The 27164-nt window shown below is 40.3% G+C and overlaps 1 protein-coding gene across 1 annotated transcript; it reads left to right on the forward strand.

Annotated features, from left to right (window-relative positions):
* The first annotated feature begins 865 nt into the window (after positions 1–865).
* On the forward strand, positions 866–27164 carry LOC108070827 (uncharacterized). Its single transcript, XM_017161449.3, has 7 exons — positions 866–881; positions 1339–1522; positions 19210–19339; positions 21702–21816; positions 22613–22773; positions 22838–22977; positions 23095–27164. The coding sequence occupies exons 2-7, from the start codon at positions 1442–1444 to the stop codon at positions 25084–25086; spliced, it is 2619 nt and encodes an 872-aa protein (XP_017016938.1). The 5' UTR covers positions 866–881; positions 1339–1441; the 3' UTR covers positions 25087–27164.

Consider the following 27164-nt stretch of genomic DNA (forward strand, 5'->3'; position numbering starts at 1 on the left):
AATCAACTAAAAATAAAGAAATGCTGCACAATGAAAGCATTAAGCTGGAGAGTCCTTGTCCTCCCCTCCGCTCCCGTCCCAGTCGACAACCTCTGCTAGTTTTGGCGACAAGGACATTGGGGAGCCAGGCACAGGGAGAAAGTTTTTTGAGACGAAGTACTTTTAAAAAAATGTATAAATAATAATAAACGTAATAAAAATAAAAAAAAATAATAATAATACAAATAATATAATATATAATAATAATACAAATAATATAATATATAATAATAATACAAATAATATAATATATAATAATAATACAAATAATATAATATATAATAATAATAAAATAATACTATAAAATAAAAAAATAATAGTAATAAACAAAAAACAATACAAAATAGTGAAAAGCAGCCATTAAAATACATCATAAATATAAAATTAAATTAAATGTAAATTTTTTTTAAGTGCACTAGCTGATTTTGGGTTTTTTTTTTTTTTTTGGGTCTGAGTGCGAGTTTCGGGCAAGTGTCCTTGAGCATTTTGTGCCAACTGCACGGGGTGGCAGAAAGGGAGGCACTGGGCGGCAGTAGTGGCCTACGGAGGGTGGGCGGAAGGCGGGCAGGACGAAAGGAAAGTACTAGGAGCAAAGCTTAGCACACACTTCATGCTCGGAGCGAGCCACAGTCACGTACATTTTATAAACTTCATTCGCCATCGCCATCGCCATCGCCATTGCCTTTGCTTTTGCCGCCTGCCCCCCTGGCTCGGCTGGCAGGACGAATTCGCTGGCGAATTCGCCGCTTGGCTTCGTCCCGAATTCGCCGCATTACAGGACATTGAAAAGCGGCTGCTTCGCCGTCGAGGCGCCAGAACAATTCGTGCCGCGCGCGCGTTCGGTTCGTTTTTTTCCCCAGCTTCCGCAGTTTCTCTCTTACTTTATATCTCTCTCTCTCTCTCTCTGTCACTTGTTTCGCCATCTCTCTCTACGGTCTTGGCTGTGTGTGTGACTCTGTGAGACTGCGTGTGTGTGTGTGTGCGAGTGTGTTTGTGCAAGAGTCCTTGTGGTAGTGAAAGTAAACAAGTCGCCGCGGCGCCGGCAAAATGTTTTATGCCTTGTTATTGTTGCTTGGACCCCGTAAAAATATAGGAAAAACTATATATATTTATGTGTTATGAATAAAAAAAAAAAACAAGGAGCTAAAAGCAAAGAGAATGAGAGATTGAGAGTGAGAGAGAGGAAGAGATTGAAGGGGTCGCCACCTCCTTTGCAAGATCCGTGACTATTCGTTAATGAACAAATCCAACGCCGCCATCGCCAACGTAATGTTATTGTTATTATTTATTTTTTTATAGTGAGGAATATTCAAGAACAGCCAAAAGAACACAAAAAAGCGAAGCATAAAAACACACGCTAAAAATATATCCTTTGGTTTAATCTGAGAGGCAGATCGAAATCATGCTGCATCCCCGTTGCCTGCTCTCGTTCCTGGGACTATGCCTGGTGATCAGTCTGGGCTTAAACTGCGATGCTAGAGCGGTGAGTTTATAATTTAAAATATAAATAATCTATAATCTATAAATAATATATAATATATAAGCCATATTTATTCTAAGAAGCTGACAAAGTGAATGCCTTACTTTTAATATTAATAAATTTCAAAGAGTTTATTATATACATGTTTTTACTATAAGCAAGACAAGCTGGAATGCAGTATAATAAATAATAAATAAAATTATATACCTTAAGTAGAAACAAATTAAAAAAAATATATATATATATTGTAAAACTGAGCAAACTCCATCGCTATCTCTTAATTTCAATTAAATGTTAGCTCTTTATAAATAAATAAAAATTAAAAAAAATTTTAATATCTCGAAAAACCTTTTTAAAATATAATTTAATTAATTAACTTTATATTTAGTTATCAAAATTCCGAGACTTAAGCTCCTTGACAATTCTCAAACAATTATTTTCCACTTGCACAAGCACCATAGCCTTTTATTGGATTCGTACTAAATTATTCATAGATATGATACCTTGCCCCTGAGATAAGATGGAATAAATTCATAAATGAAAATAAATTGCAGAATAATTACGAAAAATCGATGGCTACTTTTAATGTCCTCCATTTGAGGTATAGATCCTTCGAGAAACTGACAAAACTGCCGAAATTTATGGGGCGAAACCTTTGCCATTTACCACTCCAATTGAGGTCAGCTCAGACATTTGCAGACTAAATTGTGGTTAGTTGGAAATCGAAAATCATTCAACAAGACGGACTCGCTGGCAATCGCAAGGGGGCAAGGGGATTCCCCCATCTCGGAGGGGGCTAGCGGGAGGATGTGGTGGCTTGGCCCAAATTTATATGCGCAAAAGTTGCGACTCGTTTCTGCTCGGAGAGTAAATCAAAAATGTGAAACTCTTTGGTTAGCCAGCAAAAACTTTTCTTTTATTTCTCTGTCGCCGCCGTCGCTTCAGCTTCAGTTTTTTTTTTTTTTTTTTTTTTTTTGTTTGTTGTTGTTTTTGGCAACGTTTCTTGTTTTGGTCTTGTGCTCCGTTTATCCTTTCGACCCCACAGCAGTTCTGTTTTTTTTTTTTTTTTTACCAATTCCACTTGGAGAATAATGTCTCTTTTTTTTTTTTGCATTTTGTGGTGAAAAGCGGAAATTACAGATTAATGTTTTTGTTAATACAAAAAAATCAATTGTTAATTTATTTAAAATTAAATAAACAAAAAACATTTGCAATTAATATACAATATCGCATTAGGGAGCGTTTGAGGTTCATTGAGGATGTCCAATAATTAGATACAAATGTTTGAGATAAATTTAAATTGAAAAATTAAATTTTAATTTTAATTATGTTGATTTTTTTACCAAATAATAATCATGGTAAAATCCATGTTTATATGGAAGTTCTTAGAGGTTAAAAATAAAAATAATAATAAAAAAAGAAAAAGCTTCAACTTAAAAATTAGCTTAAAAATAAAAGAAATATATATTTTATATAATATAATCTACATTTTAAATGAAATTTATATGAAATTCTTAAACATATTTTAAAAATAAAAGAAAATTAAGAAAGAACAAACAGTAGAAAGTGTTTACCTCTTCATAGATATAAACATTTTCCAGCTTTATATATTTTCATATTAAAATTCTATAAATTCTCCACATATATTTTCTTTGTGTGGAGCTTTCTTGCTCTTTATTATTTTATTTGTATTTTTCCTTTTTTTTTGGCGGATGGGTCTTTATGGTGCTGTCCTGTTTGGACTGTTTCGGCGCTGTCCACCCGCCCGTAAGCGCTGCGAAATGAATAATTTCAGGGAATTTACTACACAATTTTATTCATATAAATCACAAATTAAATAAGTTTTTACGAGCTTGTTCAGCGGTTGCAGCCCACTACAGAACTTGTTTGTGTTCTCATTCTCGACGTTTGTTTGTTCGGTTGTTTGTTGTCCGGATAGGAGTCCGGGTTTGGGTCTGGGTCTCAGTACGGGTCTGGGTTTGGGTCGCCAGCAAAGACGAATGGATGGATGGACGGCGGCTCTAGGTTCGAGGTTCGAGGTACCAGTACCAGCCCCACCCTCCCCAGTATGCCATTTGCCCTTTTTTATGGCTGTGTAATTTTTTGTTGGCCCTTTTTATTTATGCTTATTATCGTGATTGCTATTGCCCCGTGGTGGGGAAAACCCAGTGGTAGCTACATAGCTTTATACACTCTCTCTGTACTCTCTCTTTCTCTGGAGAAAGTAGTATGATGTAGTGATCCGATTGGGCTTTAAGTTAGTGGTCTAATGGTAAGCCTGCTTAAGCAAGCGACTTATGTCATAGAGAGAGGGGTTCCATTTAGTCCTGGCTTAGCAACAAGTTGTGTTTGCGTTGATTTATTTACGGTAAAGGTTCCGAAAAGGTGTCCGCATTATGACTGCTTAGTTTCCGCTTCGAAAACGTTTTCCTGATCAAGTGAAATCTCTTGAAACTACGCTCGAAAGTAGGCAATGAAATTTGTTTTTTTGTTTGGAAATCCTCCTTCCCGAGAAAGGGTATTCATTGCTGGCCAGCCCAATTTACAGCTCAAAACAATATAAAAAAAAGAGTGTAAAACAGGTGGAAAGGCAGTGAAAGGACGACTATGGATTCATTACAGCCAAAGGACTAATGACGCCGGCAGCGGCAGCGGAACACGATCTGGGATTATCCTTGCTCGCTCAAAGCAGCATTTTAAATGAGAAGTCCGCCACCGACGCCGACGCTGCCATCAGATTAATCCCTTTTTTATTTGCTCTCCCTGGGATCGGGGATGAAATAGTAATTACTGCAAAACGGGGTCACCACAGCCAGCCAGCCAGGCAGGTGATATGACCGGGCGAAACAGGCAATTTGGTTTGAGCATATTAAATACAGCGAGACTATTTGCAATCGTAAAAGCATTTAAGTAAATATTATTTTTGCTCTCAATTTTCCTTAAACAATTTTAAATCTTTAAGGGGAAAATATTGAATAGTACTTTTGTATAGATAAAGTATTTAATAAGTTTTTAAATATATTTTAAATTATGTCAATTGAATTGTGAATACTTTTTTATATTATATATATTTTTAAATTTATTTTAAATTAAGTATAATAAATAGTACATACTTTTGTATACGTACTACTTTTAATATATTCAAAAATTGATTTTAAATTATATTTATATTTTCTATACATTAAATATTTAATATTATATTTTATATATTTTAAAATGTATTTTTTAGGTGTTTTAAATTGATTTAATTATTTTCATTTCCAAATCTGCCCACCTAACCCATTATTAATGGCATTAATACAGTAGTTTAATAGTAATTGGTATGGGAAATGGAGTAAATATTGAATACTCATGGAACTATTTGCAATCCTTGAGCCATATCCTTTTTGGCAGCTCACTTAGGCCTGCCTGGCTTTGCCATATATCCGGCAGATTCTCTCAATCATTTATCACTTCTCCGAGTAACAGGCACGAATTGCTTCTGCTTTGCTTCTCGCTTTTTTTCCCCCGGATATCGGGGCAGCAAGCACGTTTTTCCGGGCGAAAAGGAAATCCAGGGAGCAGGGACCTGGGAGCCTCCTTAATTTACATACGAAGGCTTGAGGAAAAGGCTCCATGCAGATGCATTAATAATGTAACATTAGCCAGGGCGATGGCAAGCGGAAGATAAACAATGCGGAACGCCTTAAACGTTAGCCGAGGATGACAAGAGATGAGCCCGGGCGATGAACGAATTGAGTCCTTTCAACACTGAAAGAAAACCCCCAAGGCTAAGCAAAGCTATAGGAAAATTGAACAAAAAAAAGTTACATATAACTTGTATTTGTTATATATTTCTAAACCTGCCTTTCTCCCAGTGCCGTCTTAGCCATTTGACAACATTCTAGGCCTTAGCCAGGGCCAATTCCCTGCCATTTCCCCTGCCATTTTCCCCTCTTATTCATGGCATTCACGTGCGACTGACACGAGATTCACGAGACGTGAAAGCAATTTACGATGTGGCCGCCGCAACAATGAGCAATTAATCATGCCACGGCCACAGTGGCAGTCACAGTCGCAGTCGGAGATGGAGCCGGAGTGTTTCCTGGAGCGGTCTCTGCTCCAGTTTCACTTTCAACCTGCTGGCCCACTCAAGGACGCGACAGGCGACTGGCGAAGGCCGCCAGCAGACACAGAGAGGGCACAGAGAAAGGGAAGAGAAAGAAAGGCAAGGGAGAAATAAAAAGCCACGACCTTGGACTGCATTTACCCCACCACCCACTGAGCACTGCCTGGCCCCATTTCCATATCCATTTCCCCAACTATTTCGCACATCAAATCATAATTTATGGACGGCAATCAAAATGAGCCTGCTCCTTTTCTTTCTCTCTCCCAGCTTTTCCTCTTTTTCTCTTTTTTTTTTTGTGGATTTTTTGACGCTTTGGTTTTTGGGTGCGAAAAAGTTGCGCAGTCGCCCACATAATTATCGGTTTGATTTATGGCAGCATTTTCGCAGCCAATTACTTCGCTGCCGCAGAAAAGAAAGCAAAAAAAAAAAAAAATAACGAAAAATAAAAGGGCAGTCAGCAGGCCAAGGGAAAAAATGCGAAAAATGCGGCAGCGAAAGCGGAACCGGAAACGGATATCGCAACGGCCAGCTCCACCGTGCGAAAAGTAAAGCAAGCACACTGTTAGGTCCTGTTACCTTCAGCTCCTTAAAAAGGTGAATAAAAACTCCTACTAATAGACAGGGAACCATGAATTGCATCACAGAGATCAGTATATTATATAAAAAAAATAAAATATATATAATAAATATATATATATATATAATAAAATAAAACAAAAATAATATAAATAAATGTAAACCTATAAAAGGTTTGAATTTTCCGCAAACTTCCATTAAGAACTATTTTCCAACCCTTAAATTAGGGTAATTTCCACCTTTTCCCCCACACACCTGCCATTGCGTTTAAATTAAGGGAGCAAGGAGCAGGGGGACAGGACACAGGGACTGAAAACAAGGACAACGTGAAATTGATGTACTAAGCCCGCTGGACAATCAAGGCATTAACAAAGTTGGCGCCCGGCGTACAAACAGAATGACAGATGGACAGTTGGATAAACAGATGGACCGTCAAATAGTTGGCTCAAATACACAGTTATATGCTGTTTTATATGTGAATAGTACTGCTCTCCATGGCAAGGACAATGCACAAAGGCAAAGGCAACTGACAACCAGGTCAGCGAAAAGGGGGAAAATAAAGGAAGGGAAGCTAACTTTAGGCAGTCAAAGTCTGTATTTAGTTTCAAAAAAATTGTTAAAGTTTAGCTTCTCATGGATTAAATTATATTAAAAACATTGTCTTATTTAGCTAAAAATATATGCATATTTAGTTTATAAATTATACAGTAATTTACATAGCTTATAGGCTTGGAAATGAGTCTTTCAATGCGTTTCAAGCATCACTATATCCTGCAAAGAGTTAAAACCAAAAAATATTCAAGGCCAAGTGGAAAATTTCTGGCTAACCCCCTGCTCTCTGCCTCTGAATTTCAATATTCGCTGAATCAACATGGCCACGATGACGTGTTAATTTCGGTTAATTTATGAAATTAGCCAGCTCTCCGCGACGACGACAACACGAGCTTGGAATGTGTCGAGCTGCATGGAGGGAAGGAACTTTCCCCTAATTGCGTTATCTTCGCTATTGAAAAGTTGAAAAGTGTTTGCATTCAGCTTCATCAGCTGATTGCCTCTGAAGACCAACTTTGTGCCGGAATGCGGAATAGTTGAGAGCAGGGTCAAATAGTTGAGATACTCCACTATATATATATACACACACACATAAGTTATATAGAGAGCTGAATCTTTTTCAAGATTTAAGTGAGGTTTTTCCAGAGAAAAGATAATATTTATAATTTTGTGGCAGTTTAGAAAGACTTTCACATATTTATTGAGACCTTTTTCAGGCTGCAACCTTATGTAAAATGCATTATCTGGTCACTGATTGGCAAGCCGAGTGATTAACCCGATTAGATGGCTCTGTCACAGGACCTTCGGGACACTGGACTGCACTGGACTCTGTGCTGTGGTCAGCAGTTCAGCAATCCCGCAATCCGGCAATCTGGCAATGTTGACAAACGTAATTAAGAAATTGTTAGGCCAGCCAAAAGAGCGGGGTTTGGGCTGATGGCTACGCAAATGTTTGCCTCCTGCAATGGATATAACCACCCCAAACCCCCCGGGGGGTGTGTCCATGTGTGTGTGTGCAGGACACAGGTTAACGTGGACAAACAATACACATATTTGTACTTTGGCACTCGATGAGATAAGCCCAGCTGAGGCCGTCTGAATAATATAATTAAAGAGCTAAAAAGTGGTTAAAAACGGTCATTAGATTTGTGTTTTTTTAGTTTTAAAATGAATTTTAAAATAAGAATTATGAATATTCATCAAAATATTCTTAGATCTTGATCCTTCTATTTAAATTAATTCCATTTTTGTCGAATCAATTGCTTAAAATTAAATTTCAGAGCATTATTTTAATTATTATTATATTAATATTGTATTATTATTATTCTTATTTTTATTTGTTAAGGTAAAAACCCCCCACTGCCAAAAAAAAAAAAAATAGGAGACACTTAATAAAGCTCACCGCAATCTAGGTCTTGTCTGTGTTCGTTGACCCGCTTTGTGGCTGTGGAAATTCCTCTAGCTTAGTTACACCAACACCATTTTCTTTAAGCCATTTCCCACCCAGGGATTCCCGCCTTTGTTGCGAGAGAAAAAGGGGATACGGGAATGCGATGCCCTTCGCTGGCGCTCATTTCTCAGTTGTGCGCGCGGGCGGCGAATGTTATTGAGTTGAAAATGTGCAAGTAATGAAGCAATTGGCACGTGAACCTTCACCCGGCAACCCTGCTTTTCCCTCCCACCACTTCCTTCTTTTTCTGCATCCCCCTTTCCCCTTTCCCCATCATCCATTTCAGCGTTGCAGACCATTGTCTTTTGTTCTGCAGTCGCGTGGTAATCAACTCGATTGCCACCACGCCCACATGAGGCGTTCCGGCGGCCCCCTGTCCTCAATGCCCTTTGTTCTGACCTCCACTTTTTTTTTTAGACCTCCACGTTGTTACACTGAGCCAAAAGGTAACCAGTTTTGTGGTTGTTTCACTTTTTAAGATTTTGAAATGCATTTTTTCAAGGACCTCGATTTATAGATATTTTTTTAAATACCAAAGAAATATAGATAATTTTAAATAAAATTCTAGTCAACTTTCCTTAGTTAAATACCTTTAATTATAATTAGTAATCCTGCTAAATTAACCTGACTCTTCGTTCTGTGTTCGAGGCTTTATTGTCCTTCGCTGGATGCGGGTGCGCGATTGCAGTCGCCGCTGGGATCCTTCATCCTCGCTGATGGCAGTACAAAAGCGACTCAGGAGGAGGCGACTCCCGACCCCTGTCCCTCGCCCCCCCGCACGCCACTGAGTGCCCTGTGCTCCTTTTGTTTGGGCCACTGCACGCCTCGTTATGCACAAACAAAGCGTTTTCGCTTCCATTTAGCAGCAAATTAGAAGCTGGCGCTTTGAGGTCCTGCCACGTCGGCAAAAAAAAATTCAACAAAAAAAATAAAGGGAAGAAAAAACGCAGGCAGGTGGCTTTATGTCACACGCTTGCTTTGGAAAAAAAAAAGCAGAGTAAAACTGCAAAAAAGATTACATTACGAATTAATTAACAGTGGAAAAGTGCTCTGTTTTAATCACTAAACGTAGGCAAAAAGAAAGGGGAATACTACAACAATGAAAACAGGACACACTGGAGTGTATATGTAGAGCATCCTCATCCTAAACAGCAACTGGCTTAATTTTAGGACTCTAGGCCAAAACTTGGCTCAAACTATACATTAAGGAGAGCGAAAAATCATATAATTCTTATATCTCTTTAGTTTTTTGTATTATTTTAATATTTAAAATATATTAAAAATGAAATTTATCTATTCAAATTTAATTTTAAAATTTTGTTGATCATTTAAAAGTATTTTTAAATATAAATCAACATGGAGCTTATCCAATTCAAGTAACCTTTAAGCCGCGTCTTAGACCCCAAATCGTTTGAGATAATCTCCGTTGGCAATTTTGGCTTTATATCCAGTGCTTTGCCTCCGCATAATCGCTATTGACAAGGACGATAATGAGAACGATAATGATGATGAGTCGGGGGGAGGCTGGGGCCAAGGCTGAGACAGAGACTGAGGCTGAGGCTGATGATGCCTGCTGCTGCTGCTGCTGCTGCTGGAACATTATCGTTCACTTGGGCATCATTGATAACAAATGTTGGCCCATTAATCGGGGCATTTTCCCGTTGTTGTCGAGTTGCCTGATTAAGCCAAACACACACACACACACCCATACACGCACACCGCATGGGTCTAATGTGTGTTAAACTTTTTTATGCCTTTAGGCCTTGTTTAATAATTGAACAATAAAGAACGAGAACGGCATTAAGTAATTTGTGTCGGTTAAGTCATAAAACTCACACACTGGCATCCTGCCCACACACACACCACACACACTCGCACTCACACTCGCACACATAAATTGTTAATTCAGTGCTCAAGTTAAATGAGTCGTTGGCATGAAAATTTCAAGTTTATTGCAGCCGAAAAGCAGGCAAAAGTATCCAGGACCCGCAGGACTCGCAGGACTCTCTCCTTCAATAAATTCTGCCTTGCGTGCCTGACTTGGGGCGGCTGCCGGCTCCACAAATAAAACAGGATATAGAGTCAGGGAGGATGGGAGAATGGCGGTGGGTCTCCTCCATTGATTCATGTTAATTAAATGTGACAAAAGTTGAGGCAAAAAGTTTGTGCCCCCACCCATCCCGGGGCTTCGACTTGGCTTTTGTCCTGTGCGCTGCACAAATTTTCATTTCGGCCATGTTGCGGTCCTTGCAGTCCTGCCCCGCCCTTTATCCCTTATCCTTTATCCTGCATAATATGCGACAATTTCGATTGCGATCATCATCATCTGGCCGAAAAGTTGGTGCTCCTTTTAATTAGAAATCGAAGCGAGTCCGCAAGCTGTCCAAGTTTTATCTAGGCCATGATATTGCCTACACTGAGAGAGAAAATCAGACAAAATAAGGCGGTATTTTGGTACAGAGATCCCACTTTTCTCTGTGTTTTGGGCGTGGTTGTGTGTGTGTAACTTTGGCCAAAGTTTATGCAAGGACTTGCTGCCATCGCTTTTCCAGGTGCTTTTTTTTTTTTTTGCTTCTGGCAACTTAAATCTCTCGCAATCAACTTTCCAAAGGAAAGTTTATGCTATCGATGGACCTGAAGTCACCCCGGGCACTAACTTGGCCAGGAGCTAATCGAAGCCAAGCACAAGTACTTGTACTAAAGGGTAATATAAGCTAACAAGCAAGCAGGAAATGCAATTATTTATTAGGGGAATTAACTAAAGACAACCTTAGAAGTATCCTGAAATGCAAGGATATAAAAACGAGAAATATTTCCCTTATAAATCAATCACTTTCCAACAAAAGCAATTTATTTATTTTCACATTAATTCAAAATTTGCCCAACGCTGATGTTTGATATTTACAGTAGCTCCCAAGGACTCCCAGCACATTTTATAAATTGCTGAGATCCAAGGATGCCCAACCAGGAGTAAATAAAGCTGGGTTTGGATCCGTTTGCCCAGTGACAATATGCTGTTGCTGGAGGAAAATCCAAAAATATAAGAAATGCAAGGATAATGCTGCAAAAAGCTACTCTTGCCCGGCCAACTTCTTGGGAAACTCCTTGGCTGTCGGGGATTTCATTCTCGCTAATCAATTTGCATAGCAGGAAAAACAGGGGGAGGCAGGAGCAGGAGCAGAAGTCCGTCTTGTCCGTTAAGCGTTGTCCCCTGTCCGTTGTCCGCTGTCCGCGGCGCTGTTTCAATTTCAATTAGAAACTTTAACTGCTTCAGCCGCGGCTGGGCTTCCCCTCTGAGAATTCCCTTCAGCTTAGTTTAGTTCACTGCAGTTAAGTTTCAATGCACTGAGAGAAAATAATAAGCTAGATAAAATATTATAATTTTTTTTTTTATTTATTATTTTGTTATTTAAAATTGGGAAACAACATTTTAATTTTTAATTTTTTATATATATTTTATAATAATTAGCCTAAGGTTTTCCTTTCATCTTACAGTTACTTGTTTTTTTTTTTTTTCTTTGCGGCACCTGTCAACGAATTTCCCCGGCATTTCCCTTCATTTCCTTGGCTTTTCTTCATCTTTCCTTTTTTTTCCCGCGCTCTGAGAAATTTAATTTCTTTTCAGCTGCCATTCGGAACGTCTTGCAGCGTTCCTTTTGGGTTTGGGGGAAAATCTCTCTTAAGCTGGTTGTGAAAATACAAGAGCTGGAAAATTCTCGCACAGAAAGACACACACAGACCAGGGAGGTCTTAGTGCATCTCCGTGTGTGTGAGTGTGGGGGGAAGGGTGTCCCAGAGTTGACTAAAGTGCGCATAATTCACATTGGCTCGAAAGTAGAGCAAGGATTAGGCGATGCACAACAAATTACGATGTTATCCTTGGTGGGGCGGAGGGACACACACCCGAAACACACACGCACACATACATTAACCCATTAACCCCCATTAACCTCCATTAACCCCCTTTATGTTGGTCGTTACTTGCCACAGCTCCCAGGCTTCTATTACGCTCTGTTTTTTTGTGGCTTAGTTCTTCAAATTTAATTATAAAAAATAAGTGAATGAAAGTTATACATATTTTTTTTTTATATTTTTATAATTAAATAAATATATGTTTTCTAGGAAATCCCAAAAATATTCTTCTTTTCAAAATTGATATTTTCCCAAGTTCCATGTCCTCTTAGTTTCCTCACCTTTCGAGGTCTTTCACCTTTGATAGATTTCCTTAAATTTATTTGAGTTTTTTGTTCACTTTTCACATCCTGGCATCCCCTTATCGAGATGTCCTCATTTGCTGCAGCTTCCCCCTTGATTGACTGGCCAGATTGCAATTTCTCGCCATATCTCAAGCCCGCTTAGTCTCTGCAAGTCCCCGTAAGCCCCGTATCATCTCCGGACATGACTGAGTGACTGAGGGACCGACTGACTGACTGACTGATGGATTGACAAACTGACTGGTAGTGCAGGCTGTCTTCAATTTTAATAAATTTCCCGTGCATGTAAGCAAGCGCGACAGTTGACAGCTGCAATGGCAGCTTCGGCTTCGGCTTCTGCTGCTGCTGCTGCTTCGTTTTTCCACCAGGTTTTCCTTGCACAAACTATAGCTTTTCCTTTTTTCCCACCCACCTTCAAGTGTGTCCTTGCCTACTGTTGGTGTTGCTGGCAAGATGTGGAGCAGGCAAGGCTTTGTTGCCGCTGTTTTTGGCACAGTCTGTTACAATTACATGTCCCAGTGTCTGCTTTTTCGTGGAATGGGTTGGCTAGGAGGGTTTACAGGGGGTTAAGGGGGACTTACAGGGGGTTTTTTAGGGGGCCTGCCCCCCGCCAAGGACATTGCAGTGGCAGTGTGACATAGCGATATATATTTTATACAACGACGACGGGTCACGCTCTCGTTTCATTTATTTCTGTGCATATTTCTCATGCACACAGCGTCAGCGTTATTTATACCTCCCCCTTCTAAGCCACCTGTCGGGGTGCAGGGGGAGGTCCTGCACAATTGCCACTTGACGTAGCTCAAGGATGCTCGAGCCATCGACAAATTGAGCAGCTAACGCAGGAGCTACTCCAGCACGAGCTGCAGCTGTACGATGTCCTTGCCAGCCATTTTCATTTCCCCAAATGCACAGGGAAAAATCTATATTATACCAAGATTAGCTAGATTATTGAAAAAAAATATTAAATCAAATATTTAAAGCTGAAATTGATTTATTAAAATATTTTAAAACCTTAAAATGAATATCTTTATTCCTAAATATATTTCCTCTTGAACTGTGCCACAACTTTTCCCCCTTTTCTAGCTGTGCCACAGCTGCTCTCAGTCCTCAGTTCACCTGCTTCTTGGTTTCTCCACCCTCCCCCAACCTCCTCCCTCTTTTCATCTTCATTTTTGATTGCCAATCGAGTTCGGTACACCTTTCTTTCCTTCCCCCGGGCTGTCATCGCTTATACGCACTGTGGGCAGAAATTATTGCCTGAAGAATACGTAATGCCAGCAGGTCGGTCGTCGCTTCATTAGCATAATGGCCAACCTTATGGAGTGTAAATCATCAGAAACATAAGCTCCCACTCAGGTGGAAGGTTGGCACCCAAAAAAAAAAGCGTAGGAGAAATGAAATTCAAAAATCACATTGCTAATTCATAAATAAGCCGCTTGACTTTACACCAATGTCGGGCCATATGCCGCCAGGTAGGCAGGCAGGCAGACAGACAGCCAGACAGGTGGAGAATAATAAATAAAAGTGAACTCAAAATACGCATATATGACTCAAAAGGATTGCTAATGCCACATTAGGAGCCAGCGCCGTGGGAAGTTGGATTTTTAAACGATGTTGGCCCCCTTTTTCTGCGGTTCCTACATTAGCATACATCTGCATATGGGTGGGTGGGGTTTTTCCTGGATACAGGGGTAGCTGTACACCTATATATATTTATACATATATATATATACATATGCACAAGAACAAGATACTTATGATTCACGCACGAATCGTGCGACGAGCGAGGATTGCGTGTGGCCCGCAGGCGCTGATTGTGTTGACACCCCGGGCCAAAGGACCTTCGTCTCCCCACACCCCACTCCCAGGCTCCCTTTTATTATAATCGCTCGAGTACCTTGGTAAAAAGCCAATAAAGGAAAGGAAAATGAAAATATTTCCCTTTAACTGAAGCCGACGACTATCAAAGGGGCGCATTATGCATTCACAATTTGTTTTCTTTCGTTGGGGGAAACCGAAAAAGTATGCAAATAAAGCAGATTCCACTGATAGCTAGAGCCTGTTTCCATACCTTAAACAACTCGGCCGAAAGCAAGGACCTCTTTGATAATAGAGAAGGCTTTCGAAATAACAAGGGTGTGAAAATCTCTTCAAAAAGTGTCTAAATAAAAGCAATAAAATATTTCTGACACCAAATTCTGTGTAATTTATCTAAAATTTGGTGGGATTTAAATTTCCTATGCCATAGTTTTAAATACTAAGATAAAACACAATTAATGGGATTTTTTTGGAAAAGTTTTCTATATATCTTAGCCGAAAATACTAGCTGTTTCATTCCACAGAAAGATTTATATATAATAAAGGATCATTTTGGCACAAGTGATCGCGAGAGGAGAGGCGAAGCTGCGGCGGTAGGCGTGCCTATATTAATAGGTAGCTGAAAGGGAGAGAGGTAGATTTAGAGAGCGAGAGGGGGAGATTGATCGACAGTGAGAGAGAGCTAGAATTTGGCCCTACGTACACTAGCGGCTGAAAGCGAAGGTGTGAGCACAGTTGAGCGAAAGCTACGAGCAGAGTTGAGCGAAAGCTGCGAGCAGAGCTGAGAGCAGAGCTGAGAGCAGAGCTGAGAGCAAAGATGCGAGCTGCGAGCAGATCTGAGAGAGGAGCTGATAAGAGAGCTAATAATGTCAGAGAAACAAACACATGCACACACAAACACTACGTGTATAAGAGCGCACACACTGAGAGCTGAGCTAAGCTTACAAATTCGCTCTCATATTATTGCTTATCATCTCCGCTCTCTGATGTGAGGCCACCAAGAACCAATCAGATTTATCTAAAAAAAAAATTGAAAAACTGTTCCAACAGGTGCTCTGACCCCCTTCTCCTCGAGAAACGACTCCTCATCTCAAGCCCATCTACATGGTCAGCTCATTAATAAAATTGACAGAGAGTTGACAGCAGACTTACTATTATAATACTTTTTGTTTTAAATTCGCCTTACTACTTTTCATTTTAAATACATAAAATATATATATATTAAAAAAACACACATACAAAAAATAAAACAAATACAAAAATTATGCAAGCACACAAAACAAAAAAAAATCTCTGGCAGCGCTTTGTGATTTCACTTATTCTTTTGTTTAATTTGTGCACACCCCTTCCCTGCCCCTAGATCCTGCAGGATGTCTTCATCATAATTGCAAACAAAGAGGGGGGAGAGGGGGGAGGAGGAAAAACAGCAGACAAACAACAGCGGCAAAGAGGCTGAAGTTGGCACAGCAACTTGCTGCCGACTGCCAAAAAAGCACAAGAACGGCCAAAATAAAGCAGCAAAAAAAAAAAGAAAATAAGAAAAATAGAAAGAGTAAAAATGATACAAAAAAAAACTTAAAAAGGGTGAAAGAAAAAGGGCAGCAAAAGAAAATGAAAAAAGTCAACAAACGGCCAAGCCAAACAGCTGCTGCTGCTGCAATGTGGCTGCTGCGATGCTGCTGTTGGAACATCTAATATGTTCTCGGGTGCTCGTCTAAGCTGAGGTTTTTCTTTTTATTTATTTATTTGATTTCCCCCTCAAGGCCTTAGTTTTTATATTGACACAATAAAGGTCTGCTCGAGGAAGTTAGTGTAACGATTTTTGGCACTATTTTCATATATGATCAGATGCTGTTGAAAAACTAGAGTTACTTGACTTTAATCGGGGTAATAATACTTAAATTACTCAACTTGTAGTGTTTGTTTTAAATGAATAAATAAATTGAATAAATATTTAAAATAATTTTTAAAAAATTGTAAATACCATACCACCCCCCCTTAATATAGATCTAAGACGAAAGTAGAACATTTACTGGCAACAAATATTAACCATAAATAAACCCACCAAAAGCTTTAAATATATGTAACTACAAATCCTTTTCTCTCCCCCAAAGACCATACATTGTTCAGATTTAATTAGAGTCTTATTTAGCTTTAACCCCTCCCTTCCCTTTGGGGTGAAATGACGCCAATAGGGAGCAATGCTAATGACACTGCCATTGCAATAACTTAAGATGATTATGTGGCGCTTATTGCAACTCTTATTGTTGCTGCTGCTGCTGCCATTGTTGCTCTTGACTCTTATTAGTTTTGCAGCAGCTGCTGCTGCAGTTAGCTGCTCCACTTGATGTTTTGATGGAAGGAAAGGATATTAGGGCAGGACCCAGAGCGAAGCTCGTCCTCGTTTCGTCCGTAATGAGACGCATTTGTTGATCAAATATTTCGCATCGAGGCATTCTGTTTATTTTTATTTCCTTTGTGTGCTGTTAATAATTGACTAATTACCGATGCTGCAACAATTTCGAATGCATAATTAATAATTCCCGAATACACACTGGCACTGGCATTGTGTTAATGCGTTAGTTGCCACTTCGATTGCGTTGAATAATTTGTTGCCAATTAGTGACCTCGAAACGAGAAACCATCAAGATATTAACTGCCATAAATTCGACATAAAATGCCATGCAAAAATATAAATATATATATATGTATTGTATAGGCAGGGTATAAATATATTCATGCTTACATAATAGCTGCGATTGAAGGGCAAATGGAATTACCACTTTGTTAGGCCGTTAAAAGCGAAATAAAACGATGAATGGAGGATATAAAAACAAAGTTAATCGACTGATAAGTGACTTATCCAGCACTAAGTGTTCCGCGAGTACATCAAATCGAGTGCACTGTGAGAAAATCATAGGGTTAGCAAAGGAAAATATTTTATTTTGCATTTCAATGGATTTTTAGAAAATAAATTACCAAAGATAAATTATTCAAAAGCTTAATACATTTTAGTTATCTTCTCAGAATAGATCTAGACAATAAAAAAAATTTTTAATTAAAAGAAAAAAAAATAAAAAAGGATTCGTAAGAACTAAATTTATTTTACAGAAAGTCCTAGAGTTTTTCCTAATATTTTTCACACATATTTAGAAAGAAAAGATCACTTTTCTATGTGTATTAATAACATATATATCCTACAGCCCGCCTTTTTCTTTGACGAAGGCATTGCCAAAGCGTTTTTTATTCCTCACTTTTTTGTTGATGGAATTTCTTGTTGTTGTTGTTGCTGTGCAGGAGGTACTTTCATCTGCGTATGCCCCCCCCTGCAGCCCGCACCTCTCTTGACAATGGCAAAGAAGTTGCTTTTTGAATTTTTCAATTAAATGTTAATTAAGTTAATGAAATGCTTTCAAAGAGAGAGAGAGAGAGAGAGGGGAAGACCCACCCACCCGCATGCAAGTCGGGAAAAGCCAAATTTCCAAATTTATGACCAGAATTCCTTTAGACTTTCGTTCGCTCTCACTCTCTCTGTCTCTATCTCTCTCTTTATATCCTTAATTTCTCTGCTTTTTTTATTCGCGAACAGCTCTGAGCCACAAGAATTTTTCCATCAAAATGTTGGCATGCATTTGCCAAGGAAATTCGACCTGAGCCTGCTTTTTTGGGATGTTGGCAAAAATAAATTTAATTTAATTAGTTACCAACAAAAAAAATATAATAATGAAGGGAGTTTAGGATGAAACATGTGCCAGGGGAAAGCAGGGAGGAGAAGGCAAGGAAAGCCGAAAAAGCCCTTAATTGAAGAGGTTACTAGGCATTGCAATTAGGGAAATTTTTTAGCAACGAAATACTCGGAATCAAGCCAGGCTTTTGTAAGGTTTTTTTTATAACAAAAATAATTTAATAACTAGCATGACTTGATATTAAATTAAAATTAATCCTGTCTTTTTATAGAACTTGTAAAAACTTTTATTTTATTTTTAACATTTTCTTCAAGTTTATATTTATAAAGTGGGCTCAAATTAACAAACACACCACCGTGTTTTTGTGCTTTTTTTTTGCGAGCCATAATACCTGACATTTTTGTACATAATAACCCAGGAAATTCGCCATTTAAATTTCCGTTTGACACGGGGAACGTTTCTGGAAAAGCCGCCAAAAGCCACCTTAATTTCCTCATTCCACTGGCCGCACTTTGTCATCGGCTTTTCGCCGCCACGTCTTTGTGCCGGGAGAGATCTACTTGCACGGCATAAAGAAGACACAGAAACACAGTACACAGAGTGTATATTTTTGTGCCCCAGACTGCGGGTATTTATGTGCCGCCTGCCCTGCTCCCTGCTCCTAATTAGTTAATGTAGAAAAGCAAGGCCTGTCACTCGGCCCGGGATCTGGAGGAGCAACTGGAGCTGAAGCTAAAGCGGGAAGCTGGGAGTTGGGAGCAGGGAGCAGGGAGCTAAGGCCCCCAGTTGGTTCCCCCAACGTTGGTGTTTCGGTCTCAGCACGCGGCTTGCTACAAAGAACATTTTTGGAATCTCTCAGGGGGGGAGTTGGGTGGGTGGGGGTGTCATTGCTTTGTGGCAGCTGCTCCCACACCCCATCTTCTATGCTTTAATGAAATATATGGGGACAGGCTTCAAAGCAGATTTTACATCGCGTCGCGGCGTCACATCGTCTCTCGTCGGTCGTCCCTTATTTTTTTTTTTGGCTTCATGCCTAAGCAAATGCGCGCGTGTGTTGCCTTGTATGTATTTTTAATGTCGTAGAGAATATACACTCGACACACACACACCTTGGCACCCCTTCCATCCGCAGCGAGCATTAAAAATGTAAACGCTTTACGGGCCACGAGGCGTATGCTTAATGCATAACGTATACGCACCGTGCGCCGTGTTGCGCATACAAAATAAAGCAAATGAACTCTACTTATACGTTGTTTTTTTTTTCAACATTTTTTTGCTTACAGGTGAACGTGAGCAACACCTGGACAATGCCGCAGGAGGGCCTGAACGTCTTCTATCGCTTCTTCCGCGATCGCATCTCCTGGTTCGAGGCCGATGCCGTGTGCCAGTTCCATCATGCCAATCTGGTGACAGGTAAGCTATGGATATGGGATGTAGAGCCCAGCTTTAGGGGGGTTTATAATTTCTTCAATTTTAAATATATATCACAAGTGAATCTATAGCTTCATTCCTGAAGATTCCTTTGGTTTCCTCTTGTCTCCTTTTATTTTTGAATCTATCTATCTCACATATTCCTAAAGATTCACCTAGTTCCCAGGTGTCTCCTGTTATCTTCAGACGTTTACCACTTTAACAAAACCTAAATTGACATGAATTTAGCTGCATTTAATTTTCAGGTTAAGATCTCGTTTGTTTTTCCCCCTTTTTTTGTGCTGTCCCCGTGCCAGAAAAATGTAAAATGCAAATAAGCCTAGGCTACGGGAGGAAGTGAGAAATGGACACAGTCGCCAGAGCTGGTTAGCCAAGTTGCCCCAGGGGGGCAGACGGGGGTCAGAGGGAGGGTCGCCCTAGTCCCAGTCGTAGTCGTAGTCCTGCACATTATTACAAATGTCCGGCAGCTGTTGGCACAAAGGGACGACGCAGCAACTGAACGACTGTCACCTAGCAACGAATGCATCTAGATTCTGGCGAGGAATATGCAGGAGGAGGAGGAGGAGGAGGAGGAGGAGGAGGAGGAGGGACAGCAGGAGCTGCCATTATGGTCGGCAAATGAATGAAATGACAGCAAAGTGACGCAGCCACAGTCGAGTCGAGTCGAGTCGAGTCTTTTATGTGGCCGGGAGACCCCGAAAGAGCTTTGCCCGAGAATAAAGCGAGCTCTCTCGCTGGCCTGCATTTTATACCCCAAACCCAAACCCATTCCCGTTTACCGCATTGCTTTTCCCCCTCATTTTCATTTTCATTCTCGGCCTCACCAACCTCATAATACAATAAATCCTCCTGACAAATGCTGTCGCTGCAGTGCTGGCTGGGGGACCTGGACCTGGACATGGACCTGGAAGTGGACCAGGTTGAGATTGGGGTCACAGTGGCCAGATAAAGATGGCCAGCAGCCAGTCCTAGGTGCATCTAAATCACAATCAGCCGCCGGCTCGGTCGCTCAAATGACCCAAAACAACGACCATCGTCTCCCAGCAAAGTTGCCAGAATCTATAGATTTTTGCTTTCAACAAAACTTTTCATTTGGGGCCCAGGCGAGAGGCTACTCCGATCTCTGCTGGGCCATCGGCATCCGCATCGATTCGCCGATAAAAGTCACCGAGTTTAAATTTATTCATGTGAATTATTAGGGATTTTTTAGTTTTTTTCAGCTAGGGATAATAACAAAGGCTTGGGGCATTTTAGATATTTTCTTCTGAGGATGCTAACTCATCTGGCTCAAAACAAAAATATTCTCGGCTTAAATAAATATTTTCAGGGGTTAGAAAATTATTTTTTAAGAACCTCTAAGAAAATAGGAAAATTATTCCTAACTTAAATATATATATTTTTTCTAGGGATTAATTTTTTAAAATGGTTTGCCTAGTTCTCTGGCTTAAAAATAAATTATTCTCGGCTTAAATAATTATTTTCATAGCTTAGAATATTTTTTAACGACCTCTAAGGTTATAGAAAGTTATTTGTGGCTTAACTTATATATTTTCTTAGTTTAAAAAAATTTTCCAAAAATTCTTTCATACTTCTTTCTAAAATATTTAAGCCAAGTTTGCTTTTCAATCGAATATTTAAGGTTTTCTAAGTGTAAAAATCACCAAAAAAAATTAAAGGAGAGCTAGAAAATTTTCATCTTAATTCTTTTTTAATTATTTCTTAAATTAAAAACTATGTTTATGTTCTAAAAAATTGTCCCTTGCCACCTTTAATGGAATTCCATGGACAGGTCAGGGATCACTGAGCCTAGTCCAATTTTTTCTCCACATATGCAAATATGACTCTGCCTGGGTATATCTGTGAAAAAGGGGGCTAAGGCAGGACGATGTGACAAAAAGCTGAGGGGTTAAGCACAAACAAAGGATAAATAACAATCGCAAACAGGAATGAAAACAGAAACTGACACGAGACCGGCCAAAATGAGAAACAAAAATAATTTTCCAACAGCGTTTTGTTAACAATTTGTGTTGTCACTGGAGGATGGCATCGAGCTGATGGCTTCCACATCCCAAAAAAAACACATCCTGTCCCAAAAACACACACAAAACAAAAAAAAAGCAATAGAAACAAAAAGCTGAATGAAAAAGGAACAAATATAAAAGCAACAATGGACGAGGAGGCGAATTTAATAGAAATACTCTGTGTAGAACAAAAAAAAAGCATTTGTCGTCTCGTTTTCATTTGAACTATTCTCCCTCTCTCTCTCTCTCTCCCTCTCTTTTCATCCTTTTTTTTTTTGGGGATACGTGTGCCTGTGTGTGTGTGTGTCGGGATGTCCTGCCAGTCGACAACAGTTTTCAATTCGATGCAACGCGCGACCTGCTGAGGGAATTGGATGTGAACGACATCGTTTGGATTGGTCTCATGCGACCGCAGAACTCGGATCGTTTTATGTGGTCGTAAGTACAACAATAGCAACAACATAAAAAAAAACAACAAAAAACAATATCAACATCATTGCCAAAAACAGTAGCAGCACCAAAAACCAAACACCAATATCATACACTTGAATTATTAATCAAATGGGTTGGAAAATGCATTCTGAAATATTTATAATTATGCTAAGGTAATTACAAACGAAGTAAAAAATTAAATGTAAAAATAATCTACTTATTAAAATGGTAAATTTATTAATATATATATTTTTTAATGTTGTTTCTTATATATAAAATATATAATATAGAATTTGAAAGAAAATAAGTTGAAAGTATTTGCAGATTTATTTTTATTATTTATTTTTTGTATTTATTATTTATTTATTAATTTATAATTTTAGTTTTTGACCAGTGTAGACATTGTGCTACAAATAGAGCCGAAAGGGATTGTGTGACAATTGTCCTGTTGGGGCCGACATGTGTATAGCAGTCCTTCATTTAGGAATAGATCTGTGACCGCTCCGGAGTCAAGGTTTTGGGAAAATGTTCAACTTAACGAGCGGCAAATGTCGAGGAAAATAAATAAATGAAAACTACAAGAAAAGCGATACATTTTCACGACAAAAAGGCAAACAATTAAATTTAGGAAACCACGGTGGATTTTAAGAAATTAATGAAAGAAAAGAATAAAGTTTCAAACCAACAATATCGAAAAACGTCTTCAAAAACACAAAATTATTTCCTTCAAGTCTGAGTTTCTCTTTCTTAAAATTAATTTTAAAAATTAACTAAATTCCTTTCATTTCGGGATTTGGTTTAGGAACTCACGTCCCTTGGTGGCGGACACTGGCTACTGGGCCGAGTCGCTGCCCCTGATGGATGCTCCCCTCTGCGCCGTAATCGATCCCATCCGTGACTACCGCTGGCATGCCCTTCGGTGCGGCGGTCCCGAAACCGCCTCCTTCCTCTGCGAAATGCCAGGTAAGTCCAGAGTTTACCCAGGGAGATGTCCCATCTCTCAGCTATTACCCGCCCCCAAAAACAGTGCCCAGCTGGGCGGATGCCTGCATCCTAAAGGACATGCCCAACCTGACCATGCAGTACATGGCGGACACGGCCAGCATTGAGCTGATTCGCAACTGCCAGGAGGAGGGATTGCTGCGACACACATGCAAGGGCAAGGAGGTGAGTTTCAGCAAGTTCTCCAGCTCTTTTCACTTGTTTCAAGATCCATAAGATAATATTTAATCAAGAAATGAGCCCTCCGAGTCATCCCTAATCCCCTATCACCTCTTTTGGCAGGATCGTGAACGCGCCATTGGCCAGCTGATCTGCCCCAAGGAGCGCCTGGAGGCCCAGCGCATCACGGACATCACCAACTCGCACTTCAAGTCGCTGCAGATCATCAAGAATATTCGCACGGACAACAACGAGAACAATGACATCGATTTGCTTCCCAACTATGGATCTCGTATGGCCATCAACATTCAGGTGGCGCCGCCAGCTCAGCGAGTGTCCTCGGTTCCCGGGCTAGGGGAACTGATGCAGTCGGATGCCCCCGGCACCGTCTCCATGTCGGGTCTGTATAGGATACCGGACCTGGTGCCCAAGCCAGTGAAGAAGGCGGCCAAGAAGGTGATTGTTCCGGATTTCGCAAAGAAGTTGCAGAGTCACCAGCAACATCAGCAGCAGCAACAGCAGCAGCAGCAAAAGTCCAGGAAGACTGCGGCTCACCAGCAGCAGGAGCAGGAGGAGAAGGAGAAGGTGCTCAAGGAGCAGAAGGAGGAGATGATGATGGGTGACCAGCCGGCTCTTAGCGAGGAGCAACTACCGCCGGGCATGGCTTTTGGTATGGGTTTGCCTCTCAACGAGGATGAGGATAGCAACAGTGATGCCTCCAATGAGATATTCGAGCACTTGCCGCACAAGAAGAAGATCTTGCCGCAGGATCTGCGCACCATGTCGCCCATTTTGGAGGCCAAATTAACACCAACAACAACAGCTAAAATTTCAACAACAGAAGCACCAACAACAGCAACTGATGCACCGATAATTACCACACCGAAAGCTATAGACACCACACGCTCTCAACCAGAGACAAGCACAACACCAACAAAGGAGCCAATTACAACAACAGCCAGGGCAGCGAAGACAGAGCCAGAGCCATCAACAACAACAACAGCAACAACCACGAGCACAGAGAAGCCCAAGCAAGCAAGCGCTGCCACAACGACGACGACGACGGTGAAGCCACAACAATCAACGGCAACGACAACGGAAAAATCACTAGAGTCAACAACAACAACAGTTAAATTTGAACAAACAACAACAACAGAAAAACTACACCACTCAACAACAACAACAGAAAAACTACAGCAACCGACAACAACAACAACAACGGGAAAACCCCAAGAATCTACATCGACAACAAAAAAACCAAAACAATCAACAATAACATCAACAGCAGCAGCAACTTCACCAATAACAACAACAAATGCGACACCAACCCTGGCAACCACAGCTGGAATTGCAGTTACAAGCCAACGAAACGAAGCCAATGGCAACATGGCCCATCCCATACATCCCTCGCAGCAGCAACAGCAGCATCACCAGCAGCAGCAGCAGCAACTGTTCGAGTTGCAGCAGCAGCAACAGCAGCATGCAACGCATGTCAACGAGTCCGCAGACAATACCCGCTTCATACCGCCAATGTTGCTGGTAAAGTCGCACTATGTGCCGCCCTCGAAGCATGCCAGCGTTGAGCATGCAACAATTACCACCACTCCGGCGGCAGCAACGACAGTTAAGCAGGCGGAAGCAGAGCCGTCAACAGTCACGTCATCGAAGGGAGTGACAGCAGCCACACCAGCAGTAACTGCAGCAGCAGCAGCATCAAGCGTGATAGCGACAACAGGTACAACAGCAGCAACCACAGGCGATGGGGCCAAGACAAGCGTGAAAACAGCTGAGGAGACCACAGCAGTAGCTCCAGGAGGAGCCAGTGAAGCGCCAGCAACAGCCGCAGCTAATGAAATCAAATCGAATGCCACACCAGCAACAGCAGCAGCATCAACAACAACTGCAATTCCCGAGAAGCAGGCCAGGAAGAAGGAGGACGAAGGAGACTCCGCGGTGGAGACTGCTTCCGAGGAGGGTGAGCCACCGGAACAGGAGGAGGCAGCCACCACGCGACACAACTTCCTGGAGGAAACTGAGGCGCCATTCAAGCCGAATCGACGACGCTCGCTAACCAAGCCGGAAACAGTTAGCTACTTCAAGAAGATCCTGGGCTAGATACCACCCCCAAGGACGAGGAGCAGCAGCAGCAGCAGCAGTAGCAATCCGCACTAGTAACCGTAATCGTAATCGTAACAGTAACCACTGTTAACCCATAACAACAGCCACACAGAGAGAAAAAAAAAGAAAGAAAAGATGGTAGGAAGTAAGTTCAGCACACAGAGAGAGAGAGCTCCTCCCGAACTTGGCACGTAATTGGTTGAGAATCAGAGAGAAACCCAAACCCAAACCGAAACCCATTCCAGGCCATTTCCTTATTCCCATTTCCCCAACCCAAAAACCCGCATCCTCCGCATCCTCATCCACACATTCCGGCCAAAGTTTTGTTGGTAAGAGAAAACTAAACTCAATGCCGCGTCCCCTGCTTCCTCTGGGCTTGTGTTGTCTCCGGCAGAAATGCCGGAAATCCAAGCTGTTAGTCAACGCCAGACGGAAACGCAAAGAAAACTCAACTCAACTAGACTCGACTCCACTTGCCAGAGTACCGAATATGTCAATTTTTCACCGGAGAAAAAGAAAATGAAAATAAAACCAAAGACAAACACACACAGGAGGCACAGATACATTTGCAGATGGCACAAGAAGGCAGGTGGGCACTGAGAAAAATAATTGGGAAATTTCTTACTAAAACAAGAAATAATATTGGGCAAGTTAAGGTTGGATTTCTTTAAATGATATTTAAATATACTTAAAATATTATTTAAAAACATTATTATAAAATACATAAAATTAAAATTATTATTTAATAATATTAATTAATAACAATTATAGATAGAACTCCTTGGAAATTCTCGTGCAGATTTATATTTTTTAAATATTTTTTTTTCTTAATTCTCAAAAATTTTTCGCTCAGTGCGGAGTCATTGGGAGTCTGTCAAAAAGCAGGTGAAGAAGACGGGAAAAACAAAGGCGGCTGGCGAGGGGGAGCAGGGGAAGTATGACGCAGGACACAAGACGAAGGACAAGGGAGTGTGTGTGCATAGCAAAGGCCAAATCTAAAGTACGATAAATACTAAAAGAAAAGTGTTTACAAAACGTATACATAAGGCGTCTGTTTTGGATTTTCGCTTACTCGGCCTACGACGAGCCACCAAAGAAATGGAAAAGAAAAGCGGGCAAAACGAGGAAAATTGCAAGCTGGAAAGCTCTCAGCAGCAATTACTTGAACTCAGCTATCCACTTGTGGGATTTTCAGTTTCCTGGCAAAGCCACAAAGAGAGGGCTTCAACAAGATCAATTGCAGTTTCAGCACTTTCTAGGGGTTTTTTTCCTAAAAAATATGTTGTTAGTTTACTTTCTAATTAAAAAAATATATATATAATAAAAAAATAATAATAAAAAACCCTTTTAACTAGTTTTCATAAGAATTTAAAGAAATAATAAAATATTTAATAATAATTTTCATTCAAATCCCTCGGCTTAAACCTTTTACTTCCTTTTTCCGTGCATTAAAAGGTTTCACTTAACACCTCAAAGTGTTTTTTAAACCCAACATTTTCCAGCGTTTTTGTGCGAGTAAATGAAAATCCTTAAAAACAGACGACATATTAATCTATAAATTATGAACATACGAAAACATAGATGTGTTTGTTATTTTTTTTTTATTAATGTGTGTGCAAAATAGTCAAATACAATTTGTGTAAGTGAGGAGGGAATTTAAAGAGCAGACAAAATGCTGGACGCTTGTCATTTGGAAATTTTGAGAAAATTACACCGAATGATTGCGGAAAATTGGCAAAGCAGAGGAGCGTGAAGAAAATAAAATGAAACGAAATGAAAAATGCGTTTGAAAGCGATGCGGAAGAAGGCACACTTAAGATTAAGCTAAAATTTAACGAAACGAAAGGAAAATAATGCCGAAAAAGGCCGAGAAAAGCAAAGGCAAGTCCCCTAAGCAAATGAGAAAACAAAGCAAAGCACTTGATGTAGAGAATTATTTGTAGGTACTTGAGAGTAATGCGGATCCGCTGGATGCCTCCGGCGACGGCGGTAAATATGCGGCAAAAAATAGTATAAATATGAATCAAGTAATGAATTATGAATAAAAAAAAAACCGAAAACCCCCTTCAAGAAAT

This window comes from Drosophila kikkawai, chromosome X (assembly GCF_030179895.1).
Source record: "Drosophila kikkawai strain 14028-0561.14 chromosome X, DkikHiC1v2, whole genome shotgun sequence".
Taxonomy (NCBI): domain Eukaryota; kingdom Metazoa; phylum Arthropoda; class Insecta; order Diptera; family Drosophilidae; genus Drosophila; species Drosophila kikkawai.